A 27,384-nucleotide genomic window follows, 5' to 3' on the forward strand; every position below is an offset into this window, starting at 1 on the left:
GGACTGCGCAAAAAAAAAAAAAAAGTTGCTGTAACGCGAGGCAACGATTGCGATAGAAAATTAGTAGACAGCTGTACGAAATAAGGATACTTGTTTTATCGGCCGTATAAACTAGTAAACATTCGCTTACTAACTAAATTAACAAGCACAGTGTCACTCGCACAGGTAAATGCGAACCCATCTCGCTCGATGACCGCGAGAGTTTGCTGTCAAAACACTGGTGTAAGGAAGCGCGGCAGCAGCGGCTATCTTTGCTTCAACGCGAACTAAACGACAAAAGCACAGCGCGTACTAAGGTATCCAGCACTAGGCGCACTTTTTCAACATCGCAGATCAGTTTAAAGGTGAGGCCCGCACGGGTGCACACTTTGCGCACGTCGCAGATCGCTTTCAAAATACGGTCATGTGATACGGTGCCGGCACGGCCGCACCGTATCGGCAACAAGCCGGCCACTTGTTGTAACGTACAAGCTGGCTGCACTGCTAAATTTACGTGACCGCCACATTCAAACGCAACGTAAGTTGCAGGAAAATTACAGAGAGAGAGAGATAAGTTTAATGATGTGAAATGCAGAGAGGTCGGCCTGAGGTAAATTCCAGATTGACGATGTCTCAAGGGGAACTTTATACGTGGAAGTAAATGTAGGATTTAGGTCAGGACCGCGAAAACGTGACATAGCAGCCGGGAAAATGCAGCACCAAGGAACGTATCAATGGGGTTCCACTATTAGGAATTTTTTCTGCTAAAAATAAATTCATTTTTTCTTGGTTTTATGTGTGTTTTGATGATACGAATTTTGGGTGATATGAATATTTCACGCGACCCCGCGAAATTCGTATCACCAAGGTCCTACTGTACAGAAAAACCTCGGTATGTTAGATGGGGAGCTGAAATTGCAGTAGAACCTTGTTGACATGTTCTTGTTTAGTATGATTTGCTAGTACCAATGTTCCCAATCGAGAACACTAAAAATGACCTCATTCAGTTATGCTTCTTTTTTACCATTAATGCTCTCCCGAAAAACATGATTTTTCAGCATCGCCGTTGAGTACATTGTGAAACCGTGATCGTATCATATGTTTTTCGATTGCCAGAGCCCCTGTGAAAGTACAGACGCGAGGCACATTAGATCGAGGGCAGTTGCCGTCCACTGACAGCTTCCCTGCAGTATTTGCCCACCCATGTCACAGGGAAATGCCAGCACGCAGTCAGTTTCCTCGTCTGGTATCGGCAAATCCTCTCTTGGGTCATCACATATCGCTCTTGTTACACTTGCATTGGCCTGTTCGAAAGCTGTGGCAGTGGTGCCGAGGAAGCACAAACTTTTTTCCCTCAAGGAAAAGCTGAATATACTACTGGTCATCGATAGAACACAAAGAGAAAGCGCGTACACATCACATGTGAGCTTGAACTTCTGGCATCAACTGTCAGCATGCGTAGCCCGCGCACCCTGTCTTTGGCCACGAGATCTGCTGCAGATGCAAGGCCAACCATGCAACGGCAAGTCGAGCAGGCTAGTGGCTTAATGTCGCTGGCCAAGAAGGCTGGTGGTCATTCCACGCGCTAAATGTTAAAAGGGACTGACAACTGGCCAGAATGTGTTGTGAGACGTTGATGGAAATGAAATGAACATTATTAATAGTGATAGACTACAGCACACTGTTCGTGATTTAATTAGGAATTATAATTTTAAATCGGCAAAGAAAGTTTAGAAAACCAGTATGTGGCATGCCTGGCAGTAAAATCTTGCTAGTTCGGATGCAGTATATGAAATTACTGTACGCAAGTCGGCTGTTATTAAGTACCGCATTTGTATTGCTTAAAATGAAATTTGTATATTATTAGGCTTTTGCGCTTTATTCTATGCGTGTTACGAAGTAAAGAAAGCCCGCGCTAACCGGCGGCACACGTGATTGCTGTTAGATGCGCGCAAATTTCTGAGCACGCATGTGAGCTAAAATCCTTTGTTCCAGCTCATTTAGACCTTCGATAGACACGTGCTTTGAAAATCAAAAGCCCACACGTGGCTACAACACACTGAACTAGCGTATCACATGTATAAGCGTCGTTTTACTATAGAAAACTTAACTTGGCTTGGCTAAAAAACACCCTTGACTTGTTAATGACATAAGCTGTTGGACAGGAAACCACGAAAGCACGTAGCTATTATTGTAGAAGTAATTTAACACTTTGGAATGCATGAATTGCTGGAACATCAGCTTGATAAATAATATATTACTTTCTCCCAGCTAAGACTGCATTTGTCGTCTGCCTCCCACCAATGGCCAGCGTATAATTGCTATCGCACTCACCTATAACTGTTTACAGCATGCTTTCCGTGAACGACTACATCCTCACTGCAGATCAAGAAATCATTATAAAAAATGTTCCACGGCGTTTTCCATGTTACCACTGCATGATTCAACACTCCGACTGCTAAGCTTGCCATTCCATTTAAAAAATGAGTACCATAAAAATTGGTTTTCTGTCCCCTTAAAAAGGTCACATGATCATGCCTACGCTGCCCTCACACTAAGTGTTGAAGGTCATGCTTTGGCCACTGCAAGTGCCAGTACAAAAGGCAAACATGCAAGGTCAACCCGAGAAAGCTGACGGCTGGTCACATGATCAGGTCATGATGCAGGTCACATGATCTGCTGAGTTTTCGAGATGTGCAGGGGTGGGGGGACTCCAGCGCCAATTGCGCCATTTTGATACAAATGCAAATTCCTGTGCCAAACTGGGCTAAACACAGAAAATTGAGCGAAATTGCGCCATGCTGGGCCAGAACGACTTCGGCCTGTGTGCTCCTCTGGTAGTGGCCCCGAACAGCGAGCGGACTCGTTCTCCGAAACACAATGCACCCGTTCACATTCCGCACAACACGCAACGGCGCTTCCCGCACAGTTTCTCGTTATTTTCACGCTTACAACACTGGAACTTCCGGCTCTTCAGGCAAGTGCTGTCAGAACTGCCAGGTCGGCTGTATTTAGTGTGTGCTAGCGCGGCGCTCCCTAGCTGAGGCCCTAAACAACAAAAAGAAGGCTGAGGGCGCTGCGGGCGAACTAGATATTAGGGAGGCGTGTGCTGCAGCGGGTTCAGCGGGCAGGCATACCTTTCCCCAGGGCCAGGTATAACGTAAAGCTAGTCCAATCTGTTTTGAAGCCCATATGGGCGAGGCTTGAGCCATTTTGACCTATCTGAGGGGCTTATAGCGAATTTGGAATAAAAAGTCGCACTTTCGCCCGGAAGGCAAAGCATCGATTGCAAATTAGTAGACAGCTATACAAAGTAAGGGCAGTAGTTTTATCAGTCGTATAAACTTATAACACTCTCTCACGAACTAAATTAACAAGCATGGCGTCACGCGCGTACAAGCAAACATGAACACATCTCAATCGATAACCGCGGAAACTCGCTGTCAAAACGCTGGAGTGAGGAAGCGCGGCTGCAGCAGCGAGCAAATTTACTTTCGTGCTGCCTCTTGCTTTAACGTGAAGTAAGCGGCAAAAACAACGCACACGAAGCTATCAGCACTCGCACTCTGTCCCCATTGCAGATCGCTTTCAAAATAGGGCCCGCGTGGCCGTGCCATACGCAGCAGGTGCTGGAGTAGAACCCATCGCTCCCCTCCCCCCGTTGTCTTGCGCGCAGTGGAAGACGACGTGCTTCCTATCCACTTTCCTTCCTTGCGCGTGCGAGATTGAGCCACCATCGTCGGCTCATCCTCGCATGCATGCTTTCAGTCACACATTCGGCGAGTGGGGACGATGTTATTGCCCCCTAGACTTCATAGGAACATCACGGCGACGCCAATGGCAGAAATGTGCCTGGAGTTTCCATCTAACTTCTATTGTAATATAAAAACAGATTAAATTCATTTTACGTTATACCAGCCCAGGGTTGATTGCGGCTCTCAGGGTCTGTGGTGACATATGGTGACCCAGAAATTATGTTACTGCGTCGACTGGACCGCATAATTTGAGAACATTTTCCATATCATCATGAGCTTTGACGTGGCAATATATTGTTCGATTGTGCTGCCACTGATCTTTTGGACATTACAGGAAAGCATGCACCATGCAGCCGCTCGACCCACTCTTCCATATTCTAGTACGCTATACCTACAAAGCATGCTTCTACAACGCGCTTGGTGTTGGTTTGCTCTGCGTTTCGTCGTGTTTTGGAAGTGCGCTGCATTATTCCGCCAAAATTCAAATTGGCCTGCTCCAAACTCCATCAAAATGAAATTTTATCGCCTCTAAATTGCTCCAAAATGCAATTTTGTCTGCTCCAAAAATTCCTCCAAAATGACTTTGGGCAGTCCCACTCCTGGATGTGGCACAGTTGAAATGGTGAAACTGAGTGACAGCATGTAAAGTTCACTTTGGGACAAGCATGTGCATTCCCTGCTCACACAATGCATGCTACTCAGTCATCAGCTTACTGCCTAGATAGAGCAGGATCAGGTCACGGAGTTCCTGCAATCTCCAGTGGTGTGCACTGGTACAAAACGGAAAGATAGCTGTTGTCCGACTGCTCGATTCTGCTGCTTGAGCTAATTGAGTAGGGAATAACATCTCGGGCATACCTTAGGCAACTCCAGCAGAGGAATGCTAAAGACAAACACTAAATCAATTTAGACTGATTAAGTTTTCTCTCATTTTTTTTTAATTTCGTGGTAATATGTAGATTTAACAGAAGAGCAAATGAAGGTCATACATGCAGTTGTATTTTCTGAATTTTGCACCAGAAACCCTGGTCGTCGGCGTGATGTTGTGGATTTCAATTTTTTTTTTCATATTTGGGCTTTTGTTGCTCATTAAAGTTCTCAAAACTTGCCACTTTCAGTCTTTGGCTCTGATAGATCATGTTGTAGTCCATCTCTACCGGTAAAAGGGAAAGTAGTCCTGCGCAGACACTGTTAAAATCCATGACGTCACGGCAAGTTGCTGCAAGAACTTCAAGGCAGTGTTGCGACCTGAATTTCATTTTTGCATCTTTCCCAGCTTGCCAAGCCTTCTTTCACAGCAAGAGTGTTTCTGTGTGTTTTTTTTTATTGTATTGTATTGTATTAGGGTAGTGTACCAATACAGTTCAACCTATTTTTCTCTTTAGTGTCCCTTTAAAGGTACTTGTTTTTGAAGAATATTTGTCCCAAGCACATTCAAAACCTGCTGGCAGTGTAGCTTTTGTGACCTACTGCTTGGCTATTACTTCCTGCAGGAGTGTCAAGGCAAGCCACTTACTTCTGTCAAGCAAGGGCAAAGTGATGCTGTCGGGTTTTCGCTACTGCTGCTGTGTCGTAGAGAGTGGCCGGTGGCGTCCAAAGATACATGCCTTTCCACAGCATGCCATCCAGAACCTCAATTGGCTAGGCCCTGAGGTCCTAGAGCAGGTAAGGGCAATTTCTTTTTCCCAACGCATGCTTTGCACACGGGATGCCAAGCAGGTCTCCCACTGCGAAGAGACCCAAGCTTGTTGGCAGGAGTTCAAGTAAATAGAGAAGCCAGTCTGGCTTATAGCATGGTATACTAATAAACAGACCATGAACTGCTGTTCAACCATTCTGCTTTCACTAAATGCACTGCAAGCGTGCCTGTACTGCATGACCTCAGAAATAATGGCACACCACTTGCTTACAGTATGTGCCTCTTGGACAGACACAATGTCTTGAACACAAGCCAAAATGCACCGAAGCTGGATTCATTCTGCTGTGCAAATTTTTGTGCCGTCCAGAGCATGGCTAGTTGAAAGCAGGCTTGAGAACACTAGTCAGCTTTGACTTAGTAAATTGAAGGCATGTGCCAGCAGTCACCCAAACTGCCACAGCTGAGGCTATTAAGACGCATGCTGTGTTTTGCCCAACAACTTCGCAATAAATGTGGAAAGCATCAGCTGATATGATACTACAGCTTGGACGAAAGCTGCCCCAGGAACACACCGATGACACTTGTACCCAGATATGGTGAACTTTTGTTAGGTCACCCTGGTTTGGGTAGTCAGTTCGACGTAGAAGCTTAAAATTTAATGAAGTGGCTGAAAAACACATGCACCAAAAGTAGATTGATCAAATTAGTGGAAGTCAACCGTATTTAGCGAAGCTCTTCACGGGTGGATTACTTTTAGACCAGTGATTTTTCTCAAAGTGTGCTATACTATTTGCACAAGTGTACTGAATAAGTTTAGTTCAAGACGTGAAGTGGACTTTGTACATGCTCGTGGCACCTCTTGTTCTGTGGCAATGGGACTCAGAGTTGCACCGCTTGCGCGCGACACAGAACCTGATGGGGTACAACTTCAAGTCTGACATCTACAGCGTGGGCGTGACTGCTCTGGAGCTGGCCAATGGCGTGGCTCCCTTTGCAGACATGGCGCCCACACAAGTGCTGCTGGCCAAGATCCAGGGCTGTGTGCCAAAGCTGTCCAGCACCGCTGTCTGCGACGGGCCCACACACAAGCCGAGTTCAAGCCAAGGTATTAATAAGGTTGATGCATCAGTGAGGGTTCCTCGTGAGCTCTACCATAGCCTCCTGTATGTTCACAATGCCTACCCAGTCTTTCCGCTGTGCATTTTGTGAACGCTTCTTTTGGTTCCTGAAGATGTTAATAATCTATACTCTCGCATTCGTGAGCTTTTTGCATGGTAGGATCACCATGTCACTTCGGCAGGCAGATTTGAACCACTAACAAGTCACCGATAGTCTAACGTAAAAGCTATTGTCATCATTGTTTAGCACCAGTTAGAATACAGTGTAGACCGCTTATAACGTAAGTCACCGGAGTCACGAATATCCACATTATAAGCGGTACCGCACTATAACCAAAACAACGATTTTATTGCGATAGCAATTCAGGCTCATTTCTAGCTGCCGTAGCTGTCGCCGCGAGGTTTCCTATAAAGTCCAAGGGTGATAAAATCGTCACCGTATGCTGTATGTGCGACTGAAAGCACGCGAGGGTGAGCCGGTGATCGCGTCTCAATCGCGCACACGCAAGGGAGGAAAGCGGGAAGGAAGCGCGCTGTCTTCCGTCGCGCACAAGGCTCGGATGAGGGGAAGGGAAGGGGGGGGGGGTGCGTTTACTCTGAGCGCACACGCCCGCCCGCAGGGGCCGCCGGATCGTGAAAGCCATCTGCGACGGGGTCACAGTCCCCCGTGCACTGTGTTGCACTGCGTGACACCATGCTTGTTAATGCGCAGAGAGCCGTGGCGACGGACGTGCTTTCGAGCGCTCCCGCTATTACGTCATTTCTACCCGCACCCCGTGAGGAATGCTGGGATCCGTGGCCAAGCGCGGCTTGGTGCGCCGGGCGAAAAATATGAACGGAGCTATTCACGCACCAGCAACGTTGGAACACGCCCAATGGCGCGATACACGCCAGTTGTTCGCCATCGTGACGTTGCAAAGCTCGACATGCGCACTCGCGTTACGTTGGAGTATATCTGCGTAGTATATTGGAGTATATCAGTTGACTGCCAAACTTCCAGGCAGCTGCACTGTAACCGGTATTTCATCTCCCGCAACAGCACTATAAGCGATACGTGTATACATGGAGTGCTATGGGAAAATCAACGGGAGTCTGAAACAACCGTACTATATCCGGTCCTGCACTATAAGCGGTTACGTTATAAGTGGTCTATACTGTAGTTACACAAATGTCAGTCGCCTCCCTCCCCTCTCTCTCTCTCTCTCTATAATTATCGTTATCTTTAACTAATTCAACCGTCTCCCAAAATGTATATGAAAAGATAACCTGCAAATTACATTGCTAGCTCAAATAAGCTGGGTTTCTGAACATGTTTAGATAAACTGTTATACAGTAAAAGCTCGATGATACGATCACGGCTAATACGAATTTCCGGATGATACGAATTTTTCTGTGGTCCCGGCCGAGCCCCATTACTTTGCAACGTGCTAGAGAACGGTTGTTACGAATCGATTTTCAGCCTGCGTCGGTTGATACGAATAAACGCCGCCCCACCGACGGCCGCGAAAGAGAACAGCGCGGAGGCACGCGCTTTCCCTCCTTCTCTTTTGGTGCGGAGGCGCAGCGCCGGAAAGCGCGGACTCCGCGAGTGGGCGCGAAGAGTTTGAAGCGGTGGCGCTTTTGGTGCTTTTGTACTTCTCCTCCTTTTCTGCGAGCCGTTAGATGGAGTGGCTGCTGCGCTTCGGGCCGCGTTCTTCGTGTTTGTGCCATTTTGCCTAGTCACAGCGAGCTATGTCTCGCAAGCGGAAAGCACTCTCCTTTAAAGAGAAATTAGACATTCTTCGAAAGGTCGATGAGGATCCCAAGAGGAAGCGGACGGAGTTGGCTAAGGAGCTAGGCCTTGCAACGTCAACACTGAGCACAATTGTTGCACAGCGTGCAACAATTGAAAAACGTGCACTATCATGAAAAACGTGCTTTCGTTCAACGTCAACGCGAAGCAAGTGAATTCGAACGCGCTTATTTCGAACATACCGCGCACCGACAATGCTCTTAGCAGCGCGCAAAATCACGCGGCGGCGCCTCCGACCGGCATTGCTCCGACACCGCCATAGAGCAAAAGCTCAGGAGAGACCCCTCAATGCCGCGCGCGAAGGAACGGGAAAAAAAAAAAAAAAAACCCCGCGGCGGAAATTTCACCCTCTCTCAAATTGCAAGGTCGCCGTTTCTGCATCGCGCCGGAACAAGCGTGTACGTGCCGACTAGAGTGTTCTAAACAACCGTATTCTAGCACACAATAGTGCCGACGTCTCAGCCACGCGGATAAAATGGCAGTGAACCCCTCTCTATTTTCTAGTCACATGTTGACCTTGCACGCTGTGGCAGCAGCGCAGAGGGAAGCAGCGGCGGAGGCACAGTCGGGCCAACGAAACTGCCACGCCCGCAAACGCTCGCTTCTCGATAACGGCAGAAAACGAAACTTCAGGGGGCGGCTAAAATAAGCTGGCGCCAGCACGGCGGCGGGCGCGCATGGAGATGTGCGCGCGGAGTCGAAGGTGAGAGAGCTACGAGGGAGTTGAGAGGGAGGGCGAGGGGAGCCACCGAAGCGGCGGAGTTGACGCGGCCAAATCGGCTTCCCTGCCGCCCTCCTCCCTCACCTTCGACGGTCTCCGCGCGCACCCGTGTGCCGGCGCCGCCCGCTCGCTCCCTGAAGCTTTGTTTTCTGTCGTTATCGGGAAGCGACCGTTAGCCGGCGTAGGGCAGTTTCGTGGCCCGCGCTTGCTATGCGCTTGCGCGCCGCGATATTTCACGACTCGCACCGTTCGTGCATCGTGCTATGGTGCACGAATACTTCAAAAATACGTCCTTTTAATTCGAACAAATTTTCGGGCCCCTTCGAGTTCGAATTATCGAGATTCGACAGTAGTTTTAATTGTGTTTCGATGATACGAATTCCGGCTAATACGAATATTTTTCGTGACCCCGTGAGATTCGTATCATCGAGCTTTTACTGTACCTTTTTCTAACCTGTGCCTCAATGCTTCGCCTTTCGGGCGAAACTGGGAAGTTTTTTCTGTCTGCTTTCTGCCTCGGCGATCATATGTGCCTCCTCGAGTGAGAGAAATTTACGCTTCTTTGTTGGCGTAGCCGTTTCGACCGGACACACACCACAGATAAAACGGCTGCGAATGTGCTGATCCCGGACTGTATCCGTGCAGGCGTGTGATGGCCACATGTGGCTATGGATTACAGTGGATCAAATTGGTACTTTGAATTTGATTTCGTTCGCAAAAACCTCGTTCAAGCGGACATACAATCGTCACAGCTTTGGAAGGGTCTTCTAATTTGACTACTCAGCAGTTCCAGTTTCAGTTCAGTCCCAGTTTCGTTCTCAAAAAGTTCGTTGAAGCGGAAATACCTAATAAAATGCCTTCGTTATGAAGAGACTTTTGTTTGTATTACTTTCTACGGGCAGCTGACGGGGAATTGGAAAATCTTCATTGGGCTGGAAATTTCATTGTAGCGGGGTTCGTTGTAGGGGAATTCGATTGTAGTTGATTTCGAATCGAATCAAGAAAAAAAAGCTGAATATCGAATCAAATATTAGAAAATTTTTAACAAAATTTAATGCGACAAATAGTGGGCAAGAAAATATAGTGCTGCACATGCTTGGGAGTCTCTTAGCATTGCATAACAAGAATGCAGCAAGCTATCAGTAACTTAAGTACAGATAAGTTTACGCACCACAGGATCTGAGAAATAGCTTAATATCTTTGCCAGTCTCACAACACAGCCTGGTATTCTTATTTACAGCCTTCACTAATACATGCCAACAACATTGTGATGTATGTTTGTACTGGCTATTCTTAAAGGCTGCTCGGCAATTTAACATTTTCGGAGATACAGTGGTCCGTAAACTTTTTTGGTCAACTGTACATATAAATCAAGACACTATACAGTAAGCTCTACTCTTAGTGACTCTTTCCCTACCATGAGGAAAATAGGTGTTTTTTGTAGGTTACGCCAGATTTTTTTTTTTTTTCTGAAGGAACTATGCACTCCATATTTTATGTAATACATAAACAAAAAGCAGAATGAATGCACTTTTCATGCATAAAAGTTTTGTTAACAACATGCATGTCATAAAAAAAGATATAAATTACCAAAGTCAAGATTGTGGGATAAAATTGAACAGAGTTCGTAAAGACACACTTGTGTCTACTAACAAAAAAATGTAACACAAATTATAAAATAAACAAAACATATCGCCATTTAATAGGCACTATCTCCGAAAAAAATCTAAATTTTTCATTGAGCAGGCATTCCACTGGGGGATTCACGCATTTCTCAAGTTAGGGACTCGGTCTGCCGCCGGGTGGTACTGCTGGTATCTGTCCGGCTTCCTCGACAAGGGGAGCTATGGGCGGGTCGCGGAGCTCTCCTGAAGCGCAGGTTGTTAACTGCAAGCCCTACAGTTAGGCGTGCTGGGCTGTGGCCGCCGATGTTCCAGGCTGGTTTGAATCGGTGTCGCTCTCAGAGTCAAAGTCCGACGAAAAGGCAGCATCCTCAAGACTCGCTGCTGCTCGATCCATTGATAAAATCAGCCGCAGACACAGTGGTGTCACGAGATCTGCGATCTTTCTAAGTGCATGCGCCACTTTCGGAGGGGGCCATTTTTGCTTTCTATTTTGACGATCGCGAAACTTCCGAGCGCATTCAAAAATTGCTGCCTGGCGGGAAAAAAGGGAACTGCTTAGAAAACAAAAATATAGTTCTCCTTCTTCATGTCTGATGGCGCAGTGTGTCCATGAGCGGCGCGGAGGGTCTTGAAAGTGGCTTTTCAAACCATCGATAGTGGGCGGCCATTTTTGCTTCCTACTTCGAAAATCGCGAAACTTTGGAGCGCGTTCAGAAATCACTGCCTGGCAGGGAAAAAGTGAACTGCTTTGAAAACAAAAATATAGTTCTCCTCCTACACGTCCGATAGCGCAGTGTGTCCGACAATGAGCTGCAGCGGAAGGTCTCAAAAACGGCGTTTCAAACCATCGATAGAAGGCTGACGATGCCCAATGGGCACGGTACTGAAAGAGTTAAAGGGAGCACCAAATTAGTTTGCCAGCACTGATTGCAGCTCAGTTCTAGTATTGAAGGTCTGGAAAATGTTTTTTTATCAGTAGAATTTCTGAATAGAATCAAGTGCTATGTTTCCTGTGAAACTAATGACGTTCCATTGTATACTGAGTACCAATGAGGTTCTCAGTTTATTAGTGGACATATGTTTTGCGGCAATATCTTATTTATCGCATAGAAGTTTTGCTTTCTCCAAAGTTTTCCTCCGTATCCCAACTTTATGGCAGGTGGTTTAAGTGGTTTATCGTAACGCCAGTCTGCACGACACACGAAAGGACCGCAGATCACGTCACTCGATCACTGCACTGCGCGTAGCCAGCGCCAACGGCAAAGGCCAGGCGCCTTTTTATTGTCAGGTTCCACATGATTTGCGACCTGTCAAAGATTTTGCAATCTAGAGGGTCATGGACTCTTGCAACTCTTGCTCTGGAGCCCCCTCCCTCATTTATCCACCATGCACACAAATCGCAAATGCATGCAACCGGGACATGAAACTTTCGCACTTGCCTTGAAAGCTAGTCTTGTGACGGACTGCAGGAAGCTACAAAATGAGTCCGATGTGCATCTATGAGCAGCATCGGGAACAAGAGGTTGCCTGTACTGTGTATTGCAAAGATGGCCACCGTGAACAAGTTTGTTGCCATCCTGTGCACTCGCTTTAGTTTGCAGGGTGGTTTGTCAACTTCCCCAGTGTCGTGCAGCTGGTGCGAATAGATGTACGTCAATTGGGCACCAAACCGTAACGTTAGTCGACGACGACCGATGTAGAAGCGCCAATTAGCCCTAATGGTCTAGGTAGTGTGGCCGTGACCAAAATTTGCCACTACCTGATGTGGTAACAGGCCACAAACCGTCACGGAACGCTTACTGCTAATATATTCATAGGGATGGCTTATCAGTGATCAGCCCCGAGATAACACGGGTGGGTTAGTGACGCCTGTTGAAGTGGCATTACCTTTGTCAGTGCATACCCAACAAAATCTGCATGCATATCTGTAGCTAATCAGCCCGATCTTCCCACATGCTTTCACACTTTACGAAATATGTGCTAGTTTTGTTGCCATTCCCTCTGTTCATGTTGCATTATCATTTCGATCGGTCCTGCCAACCTTTATGAACCTTGTATAGGTAGAGGCAACCCCGGCCGACGCAGCGCTGTTCTGCGAATTGCAGTGTCCTGGTATTGGCCCAACATCGGGGAGTGCTCTCAGTGACAGTCTGCTACAGTGTCAGCCGCGTCACGCTCAGCACTCTTTTTGCGCCAAAAACGAAGTGAAACGCTCGCTTGGGTGACATGCGACATATGGTACTGCGTGGGTCTCTACACCAATTATATTGAAAAATTGAAAAGTTCATATTAAATTTGCAAAACGAATCATTCAAGCATTAATTATTCAATTTGGTGATATTCGAGTATTCGCACATCCTCTAGTATTTTGCGTCAAGCTGGACGACATATTCTTAAGACCACGCCAGAACAAGAACTAAGGACAAAACAAGTAAACAAGGTTTCCCTTATTTTTTGGTGAAGGCTCTGTGTATCAGATGGTCATGCATCACTTCTGCATTTTATTGTGAATGCACAATGAATCACCAGTGTATCACTTTTCAAGTACACAAACTCTTATGAGATCTGTGCCAACCACATACTATTCGTTGCGCCTGAACACAATCTTCTTATGACACGTTCCTCTAAACGTTTCCTTTTTTTTTCTCTTCCTGGAGATGGATGATTGGTAATGAAGGCAACAGCTAGAATAAGAAAATCTTCAGGCTGCATTTTGTAATGATTCTATTTCATTGGTCCGGTTCATTTTCTATTGTCCATAATACCAACCAACTGGACCTCACGCAGCTGGAAGGGCAATGATGGAAGTGCAGTGAAGGTATTTAAAAAAAAAAATTTATAAAATTCAAATGTTGGTGTAAGTGCACCTCCTACATTAACTCCAGGATCACCGTTTCAGTTCAGCAAATGACAATGGAATATTAATTTTTATTTTAGTGTATTACAGGAAACGTAGGAAACGCATGGAAACGCATGTTCATGGCAGCTTTGTAATGTTTGGGTCAATTTCAGACATGTGCAAGGCTGGTGGTGAGAGCACATCAAAGGCAAACTTCTTTGGCAATGAGTTCATGTCCCTGACCAACCAGTGTCTCAAGAGGGATTCCACATTGAGGTAGGTACACTGTGATCTTCGAGCTTGCGGACGTACTTGTGGTGTTATTCATTGCGCCTTATGTTCCTATATATCCAGGCGATATTTCTCCGGTCGCTTGAAGGCAAGGAGGCCTTGTGCACATGCATAATCACTGTAAATCATTGCAGTACTTCGTTGAAAATTATCAATTCACCAAAGTCACAAAAAATCGTTCAAAATAAGAACTTTAGGCCAATCCGTGTATACTACCTATCAATCCCATGCTGGTTGAACTGCCTATTTTACAACTTAACCACTGTCACCAGGTTTCCCTCTATTAATTTCCCTCTGTGGATCAGATGCTCATGCATAACTTCTGCATCTTATTGTGATAGCAATCATAAAGACACTTGAGGCGCATTCATGCCACGTTGTAGTGCTGATCCACTATTGACACACGAGCGCATTTGGCTGCAAAAATGACAAAAGTGGATGCACTGTCAACACTACGCTCAACTGCCTCAGTGGCAGAGCAAGTGCAGCATTCTGCCTTCCGCTGCTTGCATGAGCATGTGTGTGCACACAATATAGGCACACTAGCATTCTTGCTAAGCTGCTGTGTGTGTGTATGCACTGGTCCAAGTATAATGCACAGCAAACGTCAAGGTAGGCACTGACTAACACCAACGGTTTCCTGTTAGTCTCATCTCATGCACCGTAGTCCTGCCTTGCGTGCTGCATCGCACCAACATGTCACACCTGCGTGTGCTTCAAACGACCCTGATGAGTTCAAGTGCAACGCTAAACCTTGCTATCACTGTCAATGCTTCATCCTTTGGTTGATATTGCCAATTTTTTTTAGCGAGCCTGTGAAACGCGAAACCACTTTCTCTGCAGAATTACGATAGAATCTCAGTGATATAATCAGGCCTGCTACGAATTTCGGGATACAAATTTTTCAATAAGTCCAGGCCCAAGTCCAGTAGCTTACAATGTGCTAAATTTCAATGTTACAAATAACTTTTGACGCCGCGGCAGGTGATACAATCGAGCTGCCGCGCGATCGCCGACGAGGAGGTGCTGGTGCGCCAGTAACACCAGACAATGGCTGTTGGCAGGCCGGCAAAGAAGCCGCATCAACGCGCCAGTTGCCTTCGTGTTGCCAGAGCAAGTTTCATCACTCCTTGACTTAACCAACGACTCCAACCTGTGCATCCCCGTCCCTTCCCTAAAAAACAAAAAAAAAAACCACAAGAACTTTTGTTTTCTGAAGTATCACGCAACTTGCAGACCAGTTTTCCAATGCCTTGCAATTTTATCAGGAGCCGGCAAGCACACACAACAATGTATTATGCAGTCAGCAAGCTTGGCAGCATTTGCTTCCATGAGTAACCTTATCTATTTATTCCATGCCTTCCATAGTCTTCGGCACCCTATTGTAATTCTAAACTCTTCTGCCTTTGCACCTATCAGATCACCCAATACAAAGTAGATTTGCCGTCGCGAAGAAAAGTAAGCAAACAGATTCCCGTGCGCAAATAATGTCCTTATCACCATCAGGCAGCAGCTAGGACGCAGCAGTGAAAGGTACTCAAGATAACTGCAGCAGATCTTGAAATGTCAGCTTCGGAACACGTGAAGTGCACAGCTCGCTGTTGCAAAATATGCGCGAGACAAGCGGGCCAGTAATTTAAATTTACGTCAGTCAGTAGGAGCGCTACCTGCACACCACGGGACCGCAGTAATGAATCGCGATGCTAGTTTTCCTTATTCACACTTGCTTTTCTTTTTTTTATTTTTCTGTATTTCCTTATGCAGAAATACAACGCTGCGGCTATCTGAATCTCTTCGATCTCGTGTTTACAGCGATACCAAGATGGCCACACTCGTGCAATCAGCAGTGCGATAGCATCTCCCAAAACCTGATGTTCTTCCCAATTTCGAAGACAACACAGTAAAAAAAGTGCAATTTTCTTAGTCAGCTGCATATTCCTTCCAAATATTTCACCTTGTGATAAAGAAAGGTCTTTAAATTGCAGACAATATATCTGACATTTTTAGCAAGTCGGCCATTTTATTGCCGCGTCCCCCCTCAATTTCCAGATTTGAGTAGTTTTTTGGGCGATATGAATTTCGGGTGATATAAATTTTTGTGCCATCCTGAGAGATTCATATCGAGATTCTACTGTATTTTGGAAGGCCTTTCCTTCTTGGCTGTCAGCAAGTGTTGCCAAATGAAGCCCAAACCGCATGAGGGTGATTTTGTGCGCCATGGCGACAAGTGACGGCTTCGAGCGACGAAACCGGCTGTCGCGCGAACAAATCGCTTGGTCTTGTCCTGCAATTGCTCGGTTCTGGAAATCTAGAACTTGCCGCTCGGTCGCCTGGAAGTTCTATGAGCGACTAGCCAATAGCACGAAGCCAGAACAGATGTACATCAGTCAGATACTACCGATTGTTGCATGGAATGAGCAAACAACTAAATTTTGATACTTGCAAGAATAAGAACCTAGTGAAAGACATTTAGAAATATTTATGTTGCTCTTTACGGTAAAACACATCAACTTAACTTATAAAGCTCGCGTCACGGCAGTTGCGGCGCGTATTTGATGCCCTCATACCGGCAACACCGGGGAGATGTCACTCAAAGTCGTCGTTCGTATGCGGTACGGCTTGTAGGTGACGGGCGAACGCGACAGCCATCTCCATCGCGTCGCTTGTCGCTGTCTTGTGCAAGATCGCTTGCATGCGGTTTATACTTGATGCTATTGCACATTATTTCTGATGCTGTAGGCAGGAAAGAGAATTTAGAAGTGGAATACTTCCTATCAACATCAGCTTGTTTTCACATGGTTGTGGTGTTCATTATAAGTGATGATGCAGAACTTCACTTTAGAGAATCTCTCACAGCCAGCAAGGTATGAAGTGTAATGCAATCTCTTTTAGAAGATCACAGCTTAGTTGCAAGGCTTCTAACACTGGTGATTTCCAAGTCATTGTGTGCTCCAGTTTCTCATTGCCCTGGTAAGAGTCATCCCTTGCTAGACCTTTAAGCATCAGATGGTCAGTCAGCGTGTGCAAAAAACGAAACCTCTCCGATTACATAACTTGGATTTCTCCCCACAAGCAATTTCGGTGCTTCCACACATAAAGTTACTTTGTATTTGACCTTGGGCATTGCTTTTAAATGTAGGAGAATGCAACGTCATGTTTCCTCATGGAAGAATGTTTCCAAATTTCATGACAAACAACTCATAATTGTAATGACAGCAGCATACCTAGCCAAATCCTTTTTTTTTTTTTTCTGGTATCAGTGCCTCCCTGTCAAATTAAAAAGCCCCGTTTTTGTTACTGCATACTTTGGAAAACTTGAAGTGTGTTAATCTGACGTGTTTATCGTACAGACATAGTGTGCCCATTACAAGAACGTGCAATTTTTTTGTTAGGGTTGCATTCACTGCTACTTGTCTTGCTTGCGATGCAAAGCGAATGCAAAAGCCACTCATAAATTTTAATGATGGTGCAGAATAGCATGATTATCTATGCAATTCTTTGCTTGCGACTGACATGGTGCAGGGGTAATGCACCCATTTGTGAACATATGTGGTTGCCTGTGTTGCAGAAGGATCAGTGTGTGTTTATGGTGATCAATTTTGTTTCCTCCCATCAGGCCATCTGCACAGCAGCTTATGACCCATAGTTTCATCAAACTCTGCCGCAAGTCGCCGTCTACCTTGCCAGAAATCATTGCAACAGTTACTCCGAGACCTGGTGTTTGTAAAAGTGAGTGTCTAGATTTGTTGTCTTCAGCATACATTGTCTTGCCTTCCTCAAGCTGTTATGCTTCCTTTGTCATGTTGCTTTATTAACCAAATTTGTATAGGACAAAGAGGGTCGACTTTAAAGGGGTCCTGAACCAGCCGTCAGGTTTGGTAAAAAACACAATCTGCGGATACCATACGCATACCTGCCAACTCTCCCAAATTTTTCTCACATCTCTCGATTGTACGGACGTGACCTCAAATCTCCCGAAAAGTGGCCGCCACTTTTTTTTTTTTTTTTTTGCCTGTAATATAACAATGCGAAAAAGCGGCGCGGGAGCAGTTTGTCACCAGCATGCACCGTGAATCGTGGTAGCGGCCGCCGGCACCACCACAAACGCGAGCAGCCGATGAGCGCTGCCATATTGGATTTTCTGGATTGGCTCGTCTCAGGCTGGGTCGAGCGTTTTTAGCAATCATATGACCGTGAGTGGGCTAGGCTTCAGTTGACTTTGTCAGGTTGTCGAGTGAAGTGCGAATGCCGAACTACACTTTGTTTCCCTGAGTTCAGTTGGAACGATCGATGGCACTTTCAAAAGCCAAGAATAAGTACACTTGCAAGTATTTCTGAGATCATACACGACTGAGTTTTTGTGCTGTGTCACTTCACGGAATCGTGACAAGTATGGACTCAGTACCACATGCGCCGTTTCGCACGCCGCCAGCATTTTCTTTGGGGGGGGGGGGGGTTCTTTTTTGACACCCCCTCCCCTCGCGCGGCGTTCTCCCAAATTTTCATGTTGCAAGGTTGGCAGGTATGCATACGTTTCTGTGAACATCTCAGCCAAATTTCACAGTCGTGCGCAGCGCTTGGATCTTGCTAGCGGAGAGCGAAGGCGACCTTTTGCTAACAGAAGCCTGCTTCTCACTCTTTTCTGGACACTTTATTTCGTGATACAGTAAAAGCTCATTAATGCACAACTCGTTAATTCGAAGTAGCTGCCGCGGTCCGTCTAACAATGTATTCTAAGCAATGTGTAATGCATCCCGCTAATTACACCAAAATCCACACCGCCACCGATAATTTGAACTCCGCACCATCGTGGATGGGGAGAGTGCTAGTGCGAGGGAGCACATTGGCCACACTGGTGTCGCCGCGCGGCCCGCGCAGCTTTGCGCCCGTTCCTGCAGCGAGCGGCAGCGACAGCATGTCTAAAACGCGCCCACGTCGCTTCGCCGACGGTTGCAGACAGCCGTTCAAAACAGTGTGCGGGTTGGGGATGATTCTACGCATGCTCCGAAGAGAACATGCCGACGGCACACGCGTCGAATTAGAGGGGATGGCATTTCGGCTGGCGCAGTGCAAGCAGTGTAGCATGACTGGCCGCAAACGACGCCCGCCCACGTGCCGAGAACGTCAGACTATAAACACGCCTGCAGATCGCTTTCAAAATAAGGCGCGCGCCGCTGTGCAATCTACGCAGTTACTACCAGAGTACAAGCCAACCCCCCTCCCTCCCGCACTGCCTTCCCGCTTTCCTCCCTTGTTCACGATTCGGCTTACAGTCGCTTGCTTTCACTCGCATACGGCCCACGGGGACGACGTTATTGCCCTTGGACTTTATACGAAACATTGCGGCGCCCACAACGGCAGAAATGCGCCTGAATTGTCCATATCATTGCTGTCGCAATTATATAGGAATTGCACCCATACGCTTGTGCATGACCTGCGTTCACCAAGTGAAACGTCACTGTTTTTTTTTTTTTCTTTTTTTTCTTTTTTTTTTTTTTCTTGCTTACCCAATGAACAGCTGCGTCGTATACACCGGTGCAACTTACACACTTTTTTTTTTTTTTTTTTTTAAAACTGCTGTTATGAGGTGGGTGTGACTTATACAACAATGCAAATTATAGACCGGAAAACAAGGCATATATGCGCCTTAGACGAGCCGTTTTTTTTCTATGACTTTTATTAGTAGAGTTTTGTATAATTCGGATTTTCGTAACATCCCCACGGAATTCGAATTAATGAGCAATCAAGAATGGTGTTTGGATCAGTGCGCGTCTTGCTACTGTTACTGTGTACATTTATTGATGCAGTTTAATAAAGAGAATGAAGTTAGCGTAAAACTGCTTTTTAATTTCGGGAATAGTAATTGCGTGCTTCAGAAAGAAGCCAACTATCGTCTGCTCAGCCACGGCTGCCACGGAATGCTGCGACAAGCCTGCTCGCTGAGCGCAGTGTGGCTCGCTGAGACGACCACATTTAGCTCGTCATAGGTGCTGAAATCAGAAATAGCATCTCCGTGAACATCCAAAATCAAATTTGAACTGCGCGCCACGGTGATGTTCAGTAGGCGAAGCGTTAATACCGCAATTGTAACGTGAGGGTAGACTTTCCAGTCACACAAAATAAAAAGAAATAAAAACCGCAAAAGTAACCCGATGAACGGATAAAGAAATCATACCTTTATTCAAGGAATCCTAATTTGAAAACAATTTCTCACTCATTGTCGTCCGACGAGGAAGCAAAGCTTTCCTTGGGCAGTATTCTTTGGTAATCACTTTTGGAGATAGATTCACTTGTGAAATTTCGCGTGACTCGGCACCGAATGTGTTCCCCGACAAGTGTTTCTGGCACTATGCCAAGCTCACTATCTTCCCACAGTGCCAAGGGTACTGCCAGCTGTATACTTCAAGGGGTTCGGTGCAGGAACGAGCCGAGTCTCGCAAAAGTAAAACTATCTTTTAAAGTGATCAACCGAGAATCAAGTCGTCTTCCGTGCCGTCGAGCTCGTTTGAGATTAAGCACTTTAAAGACCGCACAACCATTTCATTTAGGGGCAGTACCAGGTCACTACGAGGTCCGCAGAGCACATCCGATCGGCCTCACATTAAAGAGGGCCTCCAGCTGGTCCCGTCAACCGTGAATCGTCGACTCACTGACGTCAAGCCGCCAAGGGCAGCAGAGTTTCCCAGCTCCTCAGCTATCAAAATGGCTCTTCCTTCAAAGTGGGCGTCATACCAAACACGCTGTGTCGCGTTATGGCTACGCAGCTTACAGTTATGTAGCCTAAGCTTAATGTAGCTTACGGTCATTTCGAACAAAAAACAAGTTTTGACTTCGATCGACTTGTATGCAAATTGAATCGAGATCTAATGGGTACAGGTGGCCAGTGTAACGGAAAAAAAACCGTGGGATTTGGAATATTTGTTTTAAAATGGTAAATTTTGTCGTTATTCAAGTGTAACGCGAATGTAAGTGGAGCAGAAGAGCACCACCACTGTCGTGTTAGGTCATCTCCAGAGATGCAGTGCGTTTGGCTTCAAAAGCTACGAAGCCAAATGGACGTACGATCACTCAATCGGCTGTAATGCATGCGCTGCTTGGAGGTGGAGGGTTAGGTGCTACCAGCGTGCACATGCAACGGCTTTGCCCTATCTTAAAAGAACAATGTGACCCATGACTTATTCTGTAATCCCATATGCACATACAGTAGAACCCTGCTGATACATTTTTCACGGGACCGAAAAAAAAAAGCGTAAGAGCCGAGAAACAGGAAAAATTGAAAAATGAGAGTAGTGGTGAACTGCACACACTATTATTTTAATTTTTACGTGTGATAAAAAAGTTGTAGTTTCGCCCGAAAGTCGAAGCATCGATTGCGATAGCAAATTAGTAGACAGCTATACAAAGTAAGGATAGTAGTTTTATCGTCCGTATAAACTTGTAAACATTCGCTTATTTACCATATTAACAAGCATGGTGTCAGCGCCCACAGGCAAACATGAACACATCACACTCGATGAGCGCAGACATGCGCTGTCAAACGCTGGTTTGAGGAAGCACCGCTGCAGCAGCGAGCGAAGTGACCTTCGTGCTGTTGTCTATCGCTTCGACACAAACTGAGTGCCGAGAACACACAGCACGCACGAAGCTACGAGCCGCCGACACACCTACACTGCCTAGGCTCTGCCCCCAACGCAGATCGCTTTCAAGATACGGCCCGCGCGCTGCCGCGCTGTACCAACACCTCCTCGACAGCTGTGTAGGAGGTGTTGGCAGTACGCAGTTGATGCCAAAGTACAACGCTAACAACGCCAGTGCATGCTGCACCGTTCAGGAGATTCTTGTGAATGAAAGCACTTCTACATGTTCAAACACATTTAGCACCCTGTAGGTGGCTCTGTCTGTGCCAGCGGATCATGCTCTCGTTTGTGCCCTGTTGCGCGGCGGCAGCCACAGTGCCGGGCGCTGACGCGAAGCGGCGGACGTTGGGGTGTTGCGGAGCGCAGCGTAGCAACACCCCAAATAAAAAAATACTGCTCCAGTCAGGTAGACTGCTCCCTCACTGATAGTGAGATTATATTTGGATCATCAAAATAGGGATGCGTTTATTTAGGAATAGCATCGATCCCTTAACAGCAGCCACAGTTGTATCCAAAGGGCCAAAAAAAGTTCTCCGCCGTAGTACCTAGGCAAATTCAAAATTCAAGGAGCAAAAGCCCCCAGATTTTCTCTCTTGCATTTGCTTGTACTCGTGCCTGCGCACAAACTACTGGCGGTCCCTCCAAGCAGAAGTTAGGAGACCCGCAGTGCCACGCTCCCGCTGTACCTACTAGCAGTTGTAAAGTCGCTGCTTCCTCGTTTAATTCAGCTGCGCTGTTTCGTGTTATATTTTTCGTGTTATATTGACCCTTTCAGTGCCATGCCTGAGTTGGGCCCATCATGCTCACTACTGCCTTTCATAACATCTGTACAGAACTTGATTAAACTAAAAGTTTATGGCAGCTTTTAATTGTATACAACAGGTGGCGTGAGAAAGCTTGTAAGTTGCTGTTGATCAAATGGTGCGCATCTCGAAATTCAGGCATGACGGACCTACGCAAGAAGCCGCCGTGGTTTTTGAGTGACGCCAGAGTTCAAGAACTTATACACTCTGATTTGCAGGACCACATTCATAAAATTAAACGCCTTAATGTTTTTCTTATTAATATATACTATAATTACTTTAAATGAAACAGCTGCATTTATTTTTGTTCGGCTATTACGATAAAAAAATTGGTTGGATGTTCAATGACTTATGGCCAATAATTACGATTTAAATTTAGTTTTCGAATGTGTTATTTAAGCAAAAACTAAACTTGATTCACCTTGGGAAAATGCCCAGCACTAGCTAATCTGTTAGTGTTACCCAGGCACATATCATACCAGTAAATCACCTATTATTACAATATTAAAATGCCCTCCATGAACTGTGTTGCTCATCGTTCACATTACTAGCATCAGAGTTCTTTTTTATGTCATCACAGTTGCCCTTCTCCCATGGTAGCATTTTCGGTCAAGTTATATTCATGCAAATATGATACTAAAGAGGCATTGCACATAGCAAGGATTGCATTGTTTGTTCAGAGCCACGTTGTAAAGGAACGCTATTGAAGTACAGTCAAACCCACTTATAACAATATTCTAGTGCCACAAAATAGGGGGATGGCAGAGCTGTTGTGAAAAAACTCCCCGCCACCTTCCTCCATCCGGCTGCTGATTGTGTTGAGTTTAACTGCTTAACTCTGCCTCCTGCATGCTCCGATCGCATGCAACAAGCCACGGCTGTCGGCCTTCAGGAATGGCACTGCTATAACTGCAAAGCGGGGTCACGGGCGGAAAGTGACATGCAAGCTTCGCCAAGCCACCACTTTGGTGGCCTCAGAAGGGACCTTTTAAAAAATCTGAGAAGGTTGCTGGGGCGAGATCGCCGCAAGCATCTCGCCACGTACTTCTCACTGGCTTGCACGAGAAAGCCCCATGTCCATCAGCTTTGCTTGCTTTACGCGAAGCTTTGCCAACATACTTGTCTCGCTAAAACAAAGCCTCGGAGGGACTGAATCATCTGCAGGGCCTCCTGTGAGGACAACGTTGAGGCAGCCTGCCGCATCATCGATGCCGTCGTCGCCGTCACTGTCATCGTTGCTATCCAATGCAAGCACGTTCGCGACGATCACCTCATCGGTTAGAAGCACTTAGTTTCTAAATCCATAGCAGTGTGCTTTCTTTTCATGGGCAACGTCGTGCTTTGCTGATAATCAGCGGGTGGATCAGTCATCTTCCATTTTGACGGCGTGTCAAGCGAGGCTGAGAAACCACGTGGCCTGGAACGACTTCGATGCAACCAACAAAGACGAGCAGGAGCGACTTCATCCGTCGGCAGAACTGCGCAGAATGAGGGGCCAGCGAGCAACCTGGGAGCAGCACCCAGCACAGCTGGCACGGTGCATTTGAGTTTCTGAGGGTGCCCATTCCTGTTAGGAGGGGTGCAAGGACGACGAGAGAGAGTTGCGTGAGGCTGGCCATGCGGAGAAAGCTGGAAAACAGTGCGCGGTGGCGTGCAGCGGCTCGAGTTTGTTTTTTTTTTTCTTTTTAAGGATTTCACATTCCTTTCCCTTTCGGCACGGACACCCAGTAGCCAGACATCGTTATAACCAATAATGCGGCATGGGGGCATTGTAGTAAGCGGGTTATTTCACTATAGAAAACATACAAAAGTTGACGGTGCAGCAGCTTCTCATAGTTACCACCTATATACAGTGCAATCTCGTTGATACGATTCTGCATAATACGTTTCCTTTTCTTTTCCTAATAATACGATTTGGTTGGATAATACGTTGGATGATACGATTTTCGGATGATACACTTTACTTTCTGCTTCCCGTGAAGATCGTATCAACGAAATTCCACTGTATTGTTAAAACCGGTATCGTTATAAGTGGGTTCGACTAATTACTGAATGGTCGCACATTCTGCACTATTCATGCCATGGTGAAACACAGGCGCGTTGTCTGTGCATCCAATATTACTACTGTAGTGATAGAATTCCTCTTTTTTTCATGCATGGTAAGTCTTATTTCACACTTGCTTGAATTTCCGTGCGCAGGTATCGACATGGAGGGCCTCGAAGCATCGTTGCCCGAAGCTGAAGCTGCCAACTGTGAAAAGTTTGTGTGGACGTTCTAGTCTTTGTGCGTGATTGCATGTTTTGGCAAGAGATACCGTGAAGAACTTTCTTTTTGTTAACTGCTGTCATGTGTGTGCAAGGCTGCTCATCTTTATAAATGTGTACCACTGCAAGAGGCAAGCTATATGTAAATATACCTCATTGTTTAGAAAGGAAAGAAAGAATGTAAAACTGGAAGTAGCGGCATGTACTTTTCTTTTTTTCTTATGTAAGCACGCTTCGACGAGGTAGAGGTGTAGCAGATATGTTTGGGCATAATGCCATAGAGAGTTTTATCAAGTCTACTCGGTCAGCTGACGGCTTCTTGTTCATAGAAGCCAGTTGTTGAAGTTTCTTGCCGATGGATCTTCCTAACCCGTACAAGGTGTTCCGGTTAATTAAGAATTCCTAATTTATTTAGCTTTACACTTTGCCATGATGGAATTGTGGAGAGGCAGCGTTGTGTGCGGACGTTTCAGAGCTCAGTGTTTCATACGTGAATGAGTGTTGAAAAAATGGTCACATGATTGTTCAAGGGAGTGTCAATGTGCCTTAATGCCCTCACTGTCCAGAGCATCGCGACACTTGTAAAAAAGAAAGAAAAAAAAGCTTGTTACAATAAAACATTCATCTAGTGTGATAGTGCCTTCTTGTCTTTCTTTCAATTTGTGGCTTGTTTCTTGCGACCTGCTTCACCGCTGCTGGCAATGGTGACATTAAGGTAAAGTAATGGTACCTCAAAGTATGAATGTGTAGGAGACATCTGGTTAGAGATAGGTTTTAAGTGTAGGGCATACCTCATTGAAAGACTATGGCATTGTACTGCTGAGCACAAAGTCTCAGATTTTTTATTCTCAACCACTGCGGCCAGATTCTAATGAGGCCAGAATGCAAAACACTTTTGTACTTATCTTAGGCGCACATTAAAGGACGCCAACTGGTCACAGTTAATCTGGAACCCTTCACTACGGTGTCCTTCGTAGCGCACTGTGAAGCTTCTGGACATTACACCCAATCATTTAAATTAACCTCATTGAAAGCACAAAATGCACTTGCAGCTTTTTGGCGCTTACAACGCTGCTACTGCAGTGTTTCTGCACCTCTTGTAGGACTGTTGGGTCAGGCTCTTTGAAGAAATTGGTTTAGAAGCCAGTGTGTGCTGGTTGTCAATGCCATTTCAACACTTGTACCTGTTGCCTTGCCTAGCAGCAGTAGCCCTTTATCATGACATTGGCTTGTTAGTAGTAAGCGATTGCCTCATTGCACTAATACGAACAGAGGAAATCTCTTGACAATGCTGCTACTGTCCAGCATTCCAGCTGACACCTTAATATCTGAGTAGCAGCCAACAGAGAGATAGAAATAGGTGTGAAGTACAGGGAGTGAGGGTAGGAGAGAGAGAATATGAAAGGACTATGTGGTAGACTTGTGTACAAATCGTGGATAAATAATTTGTTCCACCTTATTAGTAGTCATTGTAGATTTCATCTTGACTGAAAGCGACTCTCGAGAGAGTATGACTGATACCAAGAATGTGATGTAACATAACATACAGTTCACATTCCCATTACTGTTACGTGAAATAGCAGCTCCCATTAGGCCAATTACTGCTAAACCGCGGAGGAGCAGGGGCTGCTCCACCATCTGAGCAAGCGAGCAGGACCATCAAGTTTGCTGCATGGTTCCATTGCCCGCATGTAGATCATCTGCTTTCCTAGATGCAAAGAGTTTATATGATTCTTTGTGCAAAGCAGCCCAATACAGTTGAACCTTGATATAAAAATCGATCAGATAAAATGAAACAAGTCTAAAACATATCTTGACAATATTGGCATGTAACAAATACTATGATTACAGTTAAGGGGCGGAGATGAGTCTTGGAAACAAAACAAATGAATTTTCGTTTATTTTTATCTACAATTCATGCCACACCTGCTGGCAAAAAACTAGCTCGAAACTTGTCGTTGAGGAAAAGTGCTGTATTTTTACTTCAAAATGCTATTTCGCCCATGAAAGCACTTATTAGAGCCAGGCCATCTTGGTGCCGTCTGAAAGCATCCTTCAGGCTTTCTTGTCAAAAATTATCCTTCAATGCTGCTTCAGGAGAAAGCTACCTGGTTTTGTAGCTTGGAATGTATATTTTTGCACTTTTAGTTTAGGTGTCTCTCTGAAAAAAGAAAAAAGTTATTTTTGCAAGTTGCAAATTTTGGGAGCGGCACTGTCTCTCTGCTACTCGTAGTGTTCGTCATGGCGTCAAGGATAGCTTCTTTCCACTTCAAGATAGCAGTGAGTGAGCCCTGTGGTATCCCAAAACGAGCGACAACATCCTTTATCTTCTCGCCAATTAAGATTGCTTGCACGATATTTGCCTTGTCCTCAAGAAAGAGGGCATTGCGTTTAGTACCGCAGGTACCGCTACACTGCACAGGCCCAGGCTGGCCCGAAAGCCTGGGCCCAGCCCGCGGGCCGGGTAAAGACATTTTTGGTGGGCCCAGACCAGGCCCCGACTTGAAGCCGCGGGCCCGGGTCAAACCTAGGCCCGTTCACTGCTGCGCGTTTAGGTCGGACCTTTGAACACATGGCCATTCTGCATAGGTCCAAGGTATACTGTGCAAACCTAAAGTGACGAGTTGGAAGTACTGGCTGTTAATTACCTTAGGAAACAAAATAAATAAGGGCTCCAATTTTTTTTTCATTGTGTATAAAGCTTTCTAATTATTTTTGTTGCTAAAAAATAAGCTTTGCTCTCGCGAAAGAAAAAAAAGATTATACTACAGAACTCTCATGATATGGTATGGCTGTTACTGCTTTTTGCGATTGCATCATTTCATCGCTTTTGACATGGTTGATACGATACCACATTGACGATTGCTTTATGGTCACTGCAGTCGCTTATATATCTTCCGCGTTAACAGTATTCGCAGTC

The 27,384-nt window shown here is 45.9% G+C and overlaps 1 protein-coding gene across 4 annotated transcripts in view; it reads left to right on the plus strand.

Moving 5' to 3' along the window:
• Window positions 1–25,098, plus strand: part of LOC119455934 (STE20-related kinase adapter protein alpha) — a 34,109-nt gene extending 9,011 nt beyond the window's left edge. For all 4 annotated transcript variants that reach the window (XM_037717479.2, XM_037717480.2, XM_049669446.1 and 1 more), the window contains exons 8-12: window positions 5,228–5,399; window positions 6,283–6,478; window positions 13,642–13,744; window positions 17,376–17,488; window positions 24,399–25,098. In XM_037717479.2, coding sequence (XP_037573407.1) covers window positions 5,228–5,399; window positions 6,283–6,478; window positions 13,642–13,744; window positions 17,376–17,488; window positions 24,399–24,478 — 664 coding nt within the window. In that variant the 3' untranslated portion in view covers window positions 24,479–25,098. The remainder of the gene's footprint in view (window positions 1–5,227; window positions 5,400–6,282; window positions 6,479–13,641; window positions 13,745–17,375; window positions 17,489–24,398) is intronic.
• Window positions 25,099–27,384: the final 2,286 nt, after the last annotated feature.

This window comes from Dermacentor silvarum, chromosome 6 (genome assembly GCF_013339745.2).
Source record: "Dermacentor silvarum isolate Dsil-2018 chromosome 6, BIME_Dsil_1.4, whole genome shotgun sequence".
Taxonomy (NCBI): domain Eukaryota; kingdom Metazoa; phylum Arthropoda; class Arachnida; order Ixodida; family Ixodidae; genus Dermacentor; species Dermacentor silvarum.